Source organism: Salvelinus sp. IW2-2015, linkage group LG27 (assembly GCF_002910315.2).
Source record: "Salvelinus sp. IW2-2015 linkage group LG27, ASM291031v2, whole genome shotgun sequence".
In the NCBI taxonomy this organism is placed as follows: domain Eukaryota; kingdom Metazoa; phylum Chordata; class Actinopteri; order Salmoniformes; family Salmonidae; genus Salvelinus; species Salvelinus sp. IW2-2015.
In genome coordinates, this window is record NC_036867.1 from 37,620,184 (window position 1) to 37,633,911 (window position 13,728).

General features: G+C 45.9%; 1 protein-coding gene across 1 annotated transcript in view; it reads left to right on the top strand.

The window, feature by feature from the left end:
• LOC111953284 (pericentrin-like) overlaps positions 1 to 13,728 on the top strand; it is a 36,439-nt gene that overhangs the window by 10,409 nt on the left and 12,302 nt on the right. The window contains 18 exon segments of the mRNA XM_070435647.1: positions 1,721 to 1,976; positions 2,112 to 2,402; positions 2,567 to 2,646; positions 2,742 to 2,853; positions 2,995 to 3,121; positions 3,275 to 3,394; positions 3,514 to 3,697; positions 5,125 to 5,236; positions 5,334 to 5,374; positions 5,468 to 5,602; positions 7,366 to 7,639; positions 7,739 to 7,889; positions 8,057 to 8,510; positions 8,604 to 8,801; positions 8,919 to 9,056; positions 9,152 to 9,256; positions 9,412 to 9,564; positions 10,401 to 10,547. Coding sequence (XP_070291748.1) covers positions 1,721 to 1,976; positions 2,112 to 2,402; positions 2,567 to 2,646; positions 2,742 to 2,853; positions 2,995 to 3,121; positions 3,275 to 3,394; positions 3,514 to 3,697; positions 5,125 to 5,236; positions 5,334 to 5,374; positions 5,468 to 5,602; positions 7,366 to 7,639; positions 7,739 to 7,889; positions 8,057 to 8,510; positions 8,604 to 8,801; positions 8,919 to 9,056; positions 9,152 to 9,256; positions 9,412 to 9,564; positions 10,401 to 10,547 — 3,078 coding nt within the window.

The following is a 13,728-nucleotide window of genomic DNA, read 5'->3' on the forward strand; positions in this document are numbered from 1 at the left end:
CCGTTAGCCGGTAATAGCCGTCCAGTTGTCCCAAAAAATAAATAATAATCCCATTGCAAAATAATTATTTTTACCATATTCATTGATGGAAATACCAGACTATTTAGTGAAATTCAATTAGCGCGTGTATTTTCGTTGGTTGTTATGCTTATCACACACGCACAGCATACAGATACAGAATCTAATATGAGCGGGAAATCTGTCAGTGGCGAGAGCTGCTGCTGCTACAGGTCCTCAAACAGCTCATTCCTTCCTGCTGGAGTGAAACATGCTTTTATAAGCACAATCATCGTGTGTTAAACGTTTTGATGGCCACGATTTTAAAAAGAGCTACTATTTTAATTTCTCAACTGGTAATTGTAGCTCACTTCCCATTCGCCATTCAAGTACAATAGTAGGCAGGCTTCAATCCGTCACACTCCACTTTACAATGAGCTGGAGGCAGTATGCATTTGGGGAAAATATAGTTAGTAGTTTGAAACCTGAACMTTTTACTTCATATTATGAGGCATGTCTTGCATTGCTTCAAAGCAGAATCCGACCATAGAAACGTGGAGGCCATTATTTTACGAAGACTTCCATATTCCATTGAAACCAGAAGCCTATTTATTTTTTACATGTTCTATTGGTTCTCAAATCAACTTTATGTCATTGTCCAGTAGCCAAAGGCACAATCCTAGTCATATTAGCAACCCATGCTAGTTCCTGCATCTTTAGATCTCCCCTCTTTGTAAATTTTGAACAGATATTTTCATCTGTCAAATGAAACTGTTTGCATGTGCGGTGTGCTTTTGACAACCGTTCTCCTGCTAATTTGCATTATGGAACTGACATGCGTAGCCTACTGCTTTGGTGCGTTGCTGCACTAATAATTAGAATAAATACGTTTATTCAAATGTTACGCAAAATTTTTAGATCTATTGCATTGACCTCATTGCTTTAAAAYAAAAAATGTATTTTTTATATTGCTTAGCCTACTGGTTGTATGAATTTGGGATCTATCATCCCACAACTGTCCCAGTCTGCTTGGTATAGTCTATTTCTTTCTCCCACAGAACGACTAGCTGACCAATAGAATATCTTAACTTTTATGGTCAAGATTGACATATGCTAGTGATTTTGCTCTTCGTTACTTGTCTTGTTGGCTGAGGAAAAGTAATTGTGGCAGGTAATCTAACATCTCCAAAGTGCTCATCGGTTTTCGGTAAGGATGCATGTCGTTGCATCCTCAAGTTGCATGTTCTGTTAAAGCTGCAATATGTCACTTTTTGGGAGACCCGACCAAATTCTCATAGAAATGTGTGTTAGAGATCTGTCATTGTCGTTGAAAGCAAGTCTAAGAAGTGGTAGAGCTGTTTTATGTGCGGTATTTCTATGCTTCCCATTCAGATATTTCAGTGGTTTAGATGGTACGATGATGCTCTACACTTTACTTGCTTTGTTACATTAACTGAAATTAAGCAAACTATTTTAATTTTAGCCACCAGGAAATGGCAGAGCGATCTTTAAAATGAATAACCATAATCTAAATGTGTTTTCTGTCATTTAGAGCACCGTGGGTGTACGCCTAAATTAGGTTGCGCACCCAATGCATATGGGTCAAGTAAATTTCTCATGTGTCCGTTAAATTAAAATACTTCCTTCAAATGTCCGGCGTCACATTTTCCTAATGTAAACCCTGTCCCCTTCCTACCTCTCTCTTTTATCTATCGCTCTATAGAGCCAACAGGCCCTGGAGCTGGAGGCGCTGCGTCTGAGCCTGACCAACCACCAAACGACCCAGCTAGAGCTCTCCCAGGCCAACCTGCAGCGGGAGCGGGAGGCCTCTCTAAGCGAGCTCCAGGCTTCCCTCAGGGAGAAGTGGGCCCAGGAGAGGGCCGTGCTGCAGGCCAGACAGCAGTTTGAGGTGGAGAGGCTGAGAGCTGAGTGTGAGGAGAGGATCCAGCGAGAGCAGCAGGAGTATCAGAGGAACATGGGTGAGGATGATGGTAGTAGAATAGAGCCTTATCACTCAGATGCGCCAATGCATAGCTTTGTTTAACAAATMGACCTTCATCTGACCTGATCGATTAAACTGTCATTGGTGACCATGTTTGTCCTTGTGTGTGTAGATGCTCTGAGGCAGGAGTGTGAGAGTCGTCTCTCCCAGGAGAGAGCGTCCATGGAGYAGCGGCAGGCTACAGAAATAGTGGCCTTGAGGTCCCGGTGGCAGCAGGAGTCAGAGAAMCCCCAGTRAGAGCTCCAGACACAGCTGTCAGAGGCTCGGGTATCACTCTCCTCTACCCAGGCAGCCTTCACCCAGACTGGGGCAGATCTGTCCGAGGRCCAGGCTAGCKTGGAYGAGCTCCAGAGGCTGGAGGGGGAGCTGAACCAGGCCTGGACRGACAGGGACGCTGCTGCCCGTGAGTCAACTAATAACTGTTATTGAGTTTCTCCATATATTGTAAGGATGTTCTAAACACCTGATAAGGATGTTATGAATGTGTTATTGATTTTGTCCATATGTTGTAAGGATGTTATAAACAAGTGAGAAGGATGCTATGAATGTGTTACTGCTACTCTCCAGGTGCAGTAGAGGATCTGGTGTCCAGACATCAAGTGGTGCTGCAGGAGAGAGAGGAGAAAACACGGCAGCTACAGCAGGAGGTGAACACACARARACWCRRSTMTRTSWGAMWTMRMRTWTYRMRTMMYMYMMGRSRRTRRSKYAKACACWCTCTCTCTCTCGCTCCTTCCTCTAGGTGTGTCGTCTGCATGGGGAGCAGGTGACTCTGAGACAGACTTGTGACCAGGAGGTCTCTCAGCTCTGGGCTCAACTAGACAACATGAGGACCAGCCGCCAGGAACTGGGAGGTGAGTATACACACACACACACTGGACCTATGCTAGAACATAATTTGTTAAGTAGTGCAAATTGGTTTGATTGGTCAACCAACCAAATTTCAGGTATCTTCTCTTTATCCATCTCTCATTTTCCTTCGCCTCGCTCTCCAGAGTTGAAGGAGCAGCTGRTAGCTCGTTCGTCGCGGGTGGATGACATCGAMCGTCTGAAGGTGGAGTTTAACGAGCAGAGGCGGGAGATCAATGAGCAGAACGAYGTCGAGCTGGAGAACCTGAGGAGGTACACGCACACACACACACCTATGCAGCTGAATGTGATCTACACACACCTGTATAGGTAGGTACATGCACAAGGTATACAAGTGAACACACACCAATGTAAACCCATGCAAGTGAACACATACTTACACCCCATTAATGTGTACCCGGTCAGGTACTTTGAGCAGCGTCTGCGAGTAGCAGAGGAGAGCTACCGAGAGGAGATAGCCCTGCTGCAGCTGAGACTGGTGGAGGGAGCCCTGGAGGACTCTGTACTCAAGACCCAGGATGCTAGGTATGCTAATGTTCGTAGGCCTCTCTCGGCTAATCTGCCCACCAGCCGCCAATTACACACAATCTATAAGCCTGGGCCAGTGGTGGGCCATCTCACTGACTGCTGTCGTGTGTGTGTAGTTTCCTGTCTGAAGGGAGAGGGGAGGAGGAGAAGAACGATGCTCTGGCTGAGATCACACTGAAACTGGAGAAACACCAGGAGGCYTTTGACCAGCTGCGTATCCAGTTGGAGGAGAGACACACTCAGGAACTGTCTAACCTACGGTCCTCTATGGCCCTGTCCTACAGAGAGGAGCTGCTACAGGTACGCACACACACACCAGGGTTTTACCGTTAACCGGTAATAGCCAGCTTTTGGCCCCCCCAAAAAAATAATGATAAGCACATATATAAAATTCGCCCCGGCCAATTGTCCGGGAGAAATAATTAAATCCCATAGGCCAAATGCCGGTATTCATTGATTGAAACATCTGTCGATGTAGCTCGAGAGCTGCTGCTACAGATCATCAAACAGCTCGTTTATTGCTGCTAGAGTGAAACGTGCTTTTATAAACCCAATCATTGCGCAACAGTTCTTAATGCAGTTTTGATGGCCACGATTTAAAAATAGCTTGTTATTTCTCATCTGGTAGTTGAAGCACGCTTCCCATTCACCATTTCAAGTGCCTAGGCAACTAGGCAGGCTTCAGTGCGTCACACACCACTTTGAGATGTGCTGGAGGCAGTATGCATTTTGAAAACATACTTAATTGTTTGAAACTACATATTATTAGGCATGTCTTACCTTGCTTCAAGTTAGCATAGCCAAAATCCAACCAAATGTGCATGCAATTATTTTATAAAGACTTCCATATGCCATTGAAACCAGAAGCCTCTTTCTCTTATGTTGGTATTTCAAATCAACTTTCATTGTCCAGTAGCCAAAAGGCACAATCCTAGTCATATTAGCAACCCATGCTAGTTGTTGCATCTTTAGATCTCCCCTCTTTCTACGTTTCTAACGGATATTTTCATCTCTTGAAATCACTGGCTTGTGCGGTGCCCTTTTGACAAGTGTTTTCCGCTAACTGCATTATGGAATGAATATTCGCGCGTAGCCTACTGCCTRYTGCGCATTMCTGTGTGTAGAATGTAAAGAAATAATAGTTGATCAACATTTTAAGCGAAATGTTCTGATCTGTCGCATGAGCCTCATTTTCTTTTGAACGTTTTTTGGGATGTATCCTAGGCCTACTGGTTGTATGAATTTGGTATTTATCAACCCACAACTGTCCCAGAGTCTGTCTGGGGTTGGCTATTTCTTTCTTGCACAGAACAAACTTTTCTTCTATGTGAAATAGTAAATTGACGTAGGCTTGTGATTTTGCTGTACGTTACTCCACTTGGCTGAGGAAAGATACATGTGGACAGTGATTCCAACATCTTCAAACTGCGCATCGAAATTCGTTAAGGACACAAGCCATTGCATCCTCGAGTCTAAATGGGATTTCTGGAATTCAGAGCACTGTGGGTGGACGCCCTAATCAGGTTACGCACKCAATGCATATTGGTCCGGCAAATGTAATAAATGTCTGGTAAATTAAAATGCTGCCGGTCAAATGTCCGGCGCCACATTTTCCTAGCGTAAACACAGCGCACGCACACACACACACACACACACACACACACACAGGCGCAGTCTCACCTATGATCAGGCCTAGTCTTTCCCTCACTCTTTCGTTTTCTCTCAAGGTGCGTTTGGACCTGACTGATCGTTACTATGGCGACCTGCAGGAGCTGAAGACTCGCCACGCCCTCGAGATGGAACAACTCCGCGCTAAACTGTCAGACAGCCATGTCAGAGGTATACGGACTCACACACACACACACACACACACACAATTGGAATATTCTTTCTCTTTCCCTCAATTTATCCTTTTCCTCTAATCTCTTCCACACAGAGCTGACGAGAGTGCGTCTGGAGGCTGCCAGACAGGTGGAGGTATGAATGATGATAGTGAATGAATTAGATTCTGTGAATCGAAGTTCTGTTAAGTTTCCAGTGGGAGTAGGTTTGCTAATGTGATGTGAACAGGTGGAGGTGGAGCATAGGATGTGGTGTCACTCTGAGGCGCTGCAGACCAGAACGACCATGATCCAGAACCTGGAGACACAACTGGCTGCCGTGGCAGACACACACAACATGGAGCTACGCTCACACACTATAAAGGTACACACACACTGAAAATACACACACACACACACACATACACACTGGAGGAACACAGACTCACAGCAAGTACATACAGTTGAAGTCGAAAGTTTACATACACCTTAGCTAAATACATTTAAACTCAGTTTTTCACAATTCCTGACATTTAATCCTAGTAAAAATTCCGTCTTAGGTCAGTTAGGATCACCACTTTATTTTAGGAATGTAAAATGTCAGAATAATAGTAGAGAGAATGATTTATTTCAGCTTTTAATTTGTTCATCGCATTCCCAGTGGGTCAGAAGTTTACATACACTCAATTAGTATTTAGTAGCATTGCCTTTAAATTGTTTAACTTGGGTCAAACGTTTCGGGTAGCCTTCTACAAGCTTCCCACAATAAGTTGGGTGAATTTTGGCCCATTCCTCCTGACAGAGCTGGTGTAACTGAGTCAGGTTTGTAGGCCTCCTTGCTCACACGCTTTTTCAGTTCTGCCCACACATTTTGTATGGGATTGAGCTCAAGGCTTTGTGATGGCCTCCAATACCTTGACTTTGTTGTCCTTAAGCCATTTTGGCACAGCTTGGGGTCATTGTCCATTTGGAAGACCCATTTGCGACCAAGCTTTAACTTCCTGACTGATGTCTTGAGATGTTGCTTCAATATAGCCACATATTTTCCTCCCTCATGATGCCATCTAATTTGTGAAGTGCACCAGTCCCTCCTGCAGCAAAGCACCCCCACAACATGATGCTGCCACCCCTGTGCTTCACGGTTGGGATGGTGTTCTTCGGCTTGCAAGCATCCCCCTTTTTCCTCCAAACATAACGATGGTCATTATGGCCAAACAGTTCTATTTTTGTTTCATCAGACCAGAGGACATTTCTCCAAAAAGTACGATCTTTGTCCCCATGTGCAGTTCCAAACCGTAGTCTGGCTTTTTTATGGTGGTTTTGAAGCAGTGGCTTGTTCCTTGCTGAGCGGCCTTTCAGGTTATGTCGAGTATTAGACTTGTTTACTGTGGATATAGATACTTTTGCACCTGTTTCCTCCAGCATCTTCACAAGTCCTTTGCTGTTGTTCTGGGATTGATTTGCACTTTTCGCACCACAGTACGTTCATCTCTAGGAGACAGAACACGTCTCCTTCCTGAGCGGTATGACGGCTGCGTGTTCCCATTGTGTTATACTTGCTACTATTGTTTGTACAGATGAACGTGGTACCTTCAGGCGTTTGAAATTGCTCCCGAAGGACTGAACCAGACTTGTGGAGATCTACAAAAAACTAAATCCTGAGGTCTTGGCTGATTTCTTTTGATTTTCTCATGATGTCAAGCAAAGAGGCACTGAGTTTGAAGGGAGGCCTTGAAATACATCCACAGGTACACCTCCAATTGACTCAAATGATGTCAATTAGCCTATCAGAAGCTTCTAAAGCCATCATATCATTTTCTGGAATTTTCCAAGCTGTTTATAGCACTGTCAACTTAGTGTATGTAAACTTCTGACCCACTGGAATTGTGATACAGTGAATTATAAGTGAAATGATCTGTCTGTAAACAATTGTTGGAAAAATTACTTGTCATGCACTAAGATGTCCTAACCGACTTGCCAAAACTATAATTTGTTAACAGAAAATGTGTGGAGTGGTTGAAAAATGAGTTTTAATGACTCCAACCTAAGAGTATGTAAACTTCCGACTTCAACTGTACATACATTATTGTGTGACAGCGTAATGAATTTTGACCCTGAATGACCGTATGTTGACCTGGATGTTTTTAGCTGAAGCAGAGCGTTGCTGAGGAGCTGGGTGTGAAACTAGCAGAGGAACGTAAGGAGGAGAGGGAGCGAGTGATGGAGGAGATGACCCTGAGGAGAGTGGAGGAGGTGCAGAGGCTCAGACAGGAGCTCCAGGAGGAGGGGGAGGCACGGGTCTCTGCCCTGAGAGAGGAGCTGGAGAGAGGGATGGCGGAGGAAAGGAGAGCTCTGGAGAAAGGGATTGAGGAGGCGAGAGCGGCGCTCATAAGTCTACAAGCCTCACGGGACAACGACCAGAGTAAGTACATAAAGGTTTCATGTAGTTCAACAACTCCCTTATTCTCCTGTCACTTCTGTATGGTCTTTGCCCTTTGTGTCTCACATGTCTCTCCCCCAGACCCCCAGGCGGTGGTAGTGAGACAGAGACTAGAGTCCCAGTACGAAGCTGAGCTGGCCAGGGCCAAGTCCACCATGGCTGCTGAGGTCGAGGAGCTGACCGCTCTTCTTCAGGAGCAGGGAGACCAGAGGCTACGCCAAGCCCAGGACAGGTGAGGCCTGGCTGGGGTAAAACACCCAAAGAGACTGGGGGGGTCTGGAGGGTAATGCTAGTGAAAGTTTGCCCATAGTAAACGAATGCATTCAGAGCGAGTTAACGCTCTGTATCTGTCCTTTCGTCTTGAAATGAATCTGGCTGACCTGTTCTGCATGTGTGTAGGTTCCAGGAGGAGAGGGGGGAGTTGGAGCAACGTCTGGCCCAGAAGGGTGAGGTTTCTCTCGGGGAGCTGAGTAAGGAACACATGGCCGCCATGGAACTCCTGAAAACCACGCTACTGACCAACCACACGAAGGACATGGACACACTACGAACCAATCACAAAGCAGAACTGGAGTCCTTGTTGGCCAATCACAAGGCTGAGCTCAAAGCAATGGCAACAGAGATGGCAACAAAACACAAGGAGGAGCTTGTTGTCTTGGAAACCAGCCTTGAATCAAAACGCAAAGCAGAGCTCGATCTCCTGGAGGCAGTCCTACAGGAAACCAATCAGGCTCAGCTAGAGGCACAGGAGGCGGAGTTAGAACACTGGCATCAGGAAGAGAGGGAGGAGCTGGAGAAGAGGATGCTGGGTAATATGGACACACTGGAGACCACGTACCTGAGGGAGATCCAGGTGAGAACATACACACACACACACTGTTTTAAATCTTGTATATCTATATTCTACATTTCACATCTATTTTATCTTAATGTTCCCATATCTCAGACTCTGCGTGATCAGAAGTCTGCGCTTGAGGCGGAGCATATGCAGGAAGTGGAGTGTGAAAGGTCAAGGCTTAACCAGAAAGTGGAGCGTGATGGGTTGGAGCAGCAGTCCGTCATGGAGGAGCTGAGGAAGAAGCTGGCTCAGCTTCACATGGAGAAGTTTAGCGCCATGGCAACAGAGCTCAGCCACACCCACCAGGTGAGACAAGTGGTCATTTGATGTCAAGGAAAGATGCAAATTCACAACAGTAAAAAAAATGGTCTTGTATATTCATTAGACAGTTCTGTTCTCTCTTTCTTGCTCTCTCTCTCTCAGAATGAGTTGACAATCCAGAAAGAGYCCTTAGCAGCTCAGTTGTCTTTCCAGAGAGAGGCCTTAGAAGCTCAGTTGTCTGTCCAGAGAGAGGCCTTAGAAGCTGAGCACCACATGGCTCTGGAGGCCCTCAGGAAAAAAGTACTCATCCCTCATCTCTTGGTTGGTCTATCCATTAATCTGAGCATCTGTCCATCCATTCAGGTGTGTTTTTATCTGGTTGTGTCTGTCCCAAGGTCTTGGAGTTGGCGCAACAGCACTGTACCGCCTTAGAGGAGCTCACACGCACCTACACCTCAGAGACACAGCAACTCAACACACAGCACCAGCAGCAGCTTCAGGTCTGACACACTTACACACCATCCCAGAACATCCCATTCCCCTTCTCAGTAGTCTTAATGCTGACTGTCTTTAATGGCATATGAAAGCGAAGGGATTACTCTCTCATTGTGCGTTCACACACTGTATTAGACGAGGGGTCATTGTGTGTGTGTAGGAGCGAAAGAGTGCGTCTGCGAGAGCGCTACAGGCGTGTCGCCAGGAGCTGGAGGAGTCATCATCACGGCAACGGCTGCACTTCCTGGAAGAGGTTGAGCTTCTGAAGGCCCAAGCAGAGGGGAGACTTCAGCACAACATCATCCAACTGAAGGTGAGAGGAGGTGGAGGAAGAGGAATGGACTTGCTGTCTGATAGGCTAGAGGAAATATTCATCGTATTGCTTGAAGCCTCCAAATCCGAAGAGGAAGAGAGAGGGTGGGGAAAACGGCGTGAGGTCTTCATCAGCCTTAAACATTGCAATGAGCTATACAGGAACATATGTAACAGTGGTGGGTGTCTTTTAGGATACATTTGGGTTGAACGCATTGAGTTGTGATTATAATGATAAGCAATCTGACTAGTTATCCCCTTTCCCTGTCTCGATGTCACAGTAGTCTGCCATTGTGCTCCATGTGTAGATCACTGAGAAACTGAATTCTGACAGATTACGTTATATAATGGGGCTGGATTTTGGAGGTCTGTCTCTCTCTGTGTGTGCGCGCATGTATGCATGTACACCCCAGCAAGACTAGGGTTAGCCCATGTTTGGCCAGTGTCCCATGAGATTTACACAACCATCATAATTCTTTCTTCATATAGGARGGTGTGTGTGTTTCGTATCGGTGGTATCCATATATTTCTGTGGGTGTGTGTTACTGCCACGTGAACAGTGGCTAAATGGGATGGATTTGAGCTTTTGATCCTCAGATGCAGAAGGTTTTATTTTGTACACTTAAAAAAACAAATGCATTTGGGCTGAGCGAGAGCTAGCAGTCTGTTAGTCAGTCAGTCTGAATCAGCTTGGGAGTTTTGGGTTGCAGTTTTAACATTGAATGTTGGAAAAGGGAGAGCTGTTACCCAATGACCTTGGTGTGAGTTTTAGAACAAGTTCTAGAACAGAAGTGCTGGCGGTCTGGACAGCATTACCAGCATCTCTTTCCTCTGAAGGCGGAGTTTGAGGAGCAGAAGGAGGCGGAGCTAGCAGAACAGAGGCAGAGCTTCATGTCTGAGCACGAGCAGAAGGAACAAAGCTACACTGACAAGATGAGCCAGCTCACTGCACAACTGCTACAGCTGGACACCGTGGTGTCACAGGTAACCCACACCACACACACCAGAGTATGTGAGCGTGCCCATTATGACTGGAGCGCGGAGCAAGATTCCCAAAGGCTGGAGCTTCGGCCTTATCGCCCGCTCCAACTTCACTCCAGTAGCGCTTACTTCACCAGCTCAGGACATGCCCGGCCTGGCATGCAATTGTAGTCTACTTGTGTGCAGCGATAGCCCCTTGCTTTAGCTACTGTCTGTTTGCTGAATATTTTCAGAAACAAACTGATAAAACACACAGGTGCAAAATCAAGGTGACTTCTAAAGATGAGGAGCAATAGAGGGGAGTGCGGTGATGTATCGTTAGTGTCCACAAATAAAGAGTCATTGTAGAATCTGAGAAAGCATGATGGTATACTTACTACGTGCACATGCTAAAAGAATAATGTAGGTGGGTAGATATCGAAGTGTCATTGTAGCAAAGTATTTATAAACAAAGAATCGGATTTCTTAAACGTTTTATTAATCATACAATCGATCATAATTGATTTTGTCCCAATATGCCTGGCATATTCCCACGTTCAAAGAGCTTTGTTTTGATTGGGTTATTTTGCCTTAAAATCTTTCGAAAGGACATGGTGTGCCAGAGCGGTTTTTAGCAGTAGGAAAGGACATGGTGCGCCAGAGCTGTTTTTAGGATCTTATCTCTGGGGATCTGTACTTGTAGCTGAAATACTGATCTATCTCTGGGATCTATGTAGCTGACCAAATACTGATTTATCTCTGCGGGGATCTACGTAGCTGAAATACTGATGTATCTCTGGGGATCTACTGTAGCTGAATACTGAGTCTATGCTCTGGGGATCTACTTTAGCTGGATATTACTGATTTATCTTCTGCGGGATCTACTGTAGCTGAATTACTGATCTATCTCTTGGATCTACTGTAGCTGAAATACTTAATTTATCTCTAGGGATCTATGGTAGCTGAAATCACTGATTTTTATCTCTGGGGATTTGTACTGTAGCTGAATACTGATATTATCTCTGTGGGATCTACTGTAGCTGAAACTACTGATTTATTCTCTGGGGATCTTACTGTAGCTGAAATGACTGCTATTACTTCTAGGAAAGTGGCATGCTGTTCTGTCGTTCTGTCAACATCCCGCCAACCTATGGATCTGGCTGTCACCTAGTTTAGGTCTTTAGATCAGTCAGAGAGAGAACGTTGGAGAAGTTGTATAGGATGAGTATGGAATCGCCAGGGCGGTCCGGTCCATGTCATGGTTGGTCTGACATGATGACCTCACTGCTTTTGGAATGTTGTGTTCTGTAGACAGTACGGTGCTCTACCAACGGAGCCGTCGTCCATTTGTGTTTGTGTTCTGTAGGCTGTACGGTGCTCTACCAAACGTTAGCCGGTCCATTTGGTGTTTGTGTTCTGTAGGGGGGGGGAAAACCGTGTGACGGTGCTGCTACCAACGGAGCCGGTTCCATTGTGTGTGTGTTCTTGTAGACGGTACGGTGCTCTACCAAACGGAAAGCCGGTCCATTTGTGTTGTTGTTTCTGTAGACGGTACGGTGCTCTACCAACGGAGCCGGTGCCATTTGTGTGTGTTCTGTAAGGACGTACGGTGCGCTCTACCAACGGAGCGGTCCATTTTGTGTTGTGTTCTGTGACGGTACGGGTGCTCTACCCAAACGGCAAGCCGGTCATTTGTGTTGTGGTTTCTTGTAGACGGTACGGTGGCGTCTACCAAACGGAGCCGGTCCATTGTGTTGTGTTTCTGTAGACGGTACGGTGCTCTACCAAAACGGAGCCGGTCCATTTTGTGTTGTGTTCTTGTAGACGGTTACGTGCTCTACCCAAACGGAGCCGGTCCATTTGTGTTGGGTTCTGTGACGCGTACGGTGCTCTTACGCGCAACGGAGCGCGGTCCATTTTGTGTTGTGTTCTGGTAGACGGGTACGGTGCTATTACCAACGGAGCCGGTCCATTTGGCTTGTGTGTTCTGTAGACCGCGTACGGCTGCTCTACCAACGGGGAGCCGTCCGTTTGCGTTGTGTTCTGAGACGGTACGGTGCTCTAACCAAACGGAGCCGGTCCATTTGGTTTGTGTTTGTAGAGCGGTCGGTGCTCTTACCAAAACGGAGCGCGTCCATTGCGTTGTGGTTCTGTAGACGGTACGGGTGCTCTGTACCAACGGGAGCCGGGTCCATTTTTGCGTTTGTGTTCTGTAGACGGTACGGTCTCTACCAAACGGAGCCAGGTCCATTTGTGTTGTGTTCTGTAGACGGTCGGTGCTCGACCGAAACGAGGCCGGTCGCATTTGTTTGTGTTCTGTAGACGGTACGGTGCTCTACCAAACGGAGCCGGTCGCCATTTGTGTTGTGTCTGTTAGACGTACGTGCCATCACAAAGCCCTGACCTCAATCCCATAGGGAAATTGTGGGCCCAGAACAAAAAAGCGTGTGTGAGCAGGAGGGCCTACACACCTGACTACAGTTACCCAGCCTCTCAGAAGGAATGGGCCAAATTCACCCTAACGTTGTTGGATGGTCTACCCTCAAGAATACCGTTCTGAACGCTCACAACGATGGTAAACAATTTAAAAGTCAGGTGCTTTTCGAAATGGTCATCTTTGATGGTGATAAATGTAACTGTCTGCTCTGTTATAGGAAATGTGATGAAGAATTTAAAAGCTGGAAATAAATCACTCTATTATTTATTCTGACAATGTCACTTCCTTAAAATAAGTGGTTATCCTAACAGACCTTAAAGGACAGGGCATTAATACTCTCACTAGGATTAAATGTCCAAGATTGTGGAAAGAACTGAGTTTTAAATGTTTTGAACTGTACTAGTCTATATGAAGGTGTCATTAAGTTGACTTTGGATAAATGCTCAATTACTTGAGGTACACATAAAAAAATAAGAACACCTGCTCCTTCCATGACAATAGACTTAACAAGGCTGAATCCATGTTGAAAGCTATGATCGCTTATTGGATGTCACCACTAACAAACATCCATATCCGCGCGCCTCACCATTGTTAAAATCGCTCATAGAGCGCGCCATGTCTTTTCCTACACTAAAAAATTTATCCGCTCCTTGGCGCACATGTTCCTTTTCCTACCACTAAAAACGCTCTGGGCGCACCAGCCAACATCCTTTCCTACCACGTGAAACACCACAGCTCGTGGCGCACCATGTCCTTTCCTACCACTAA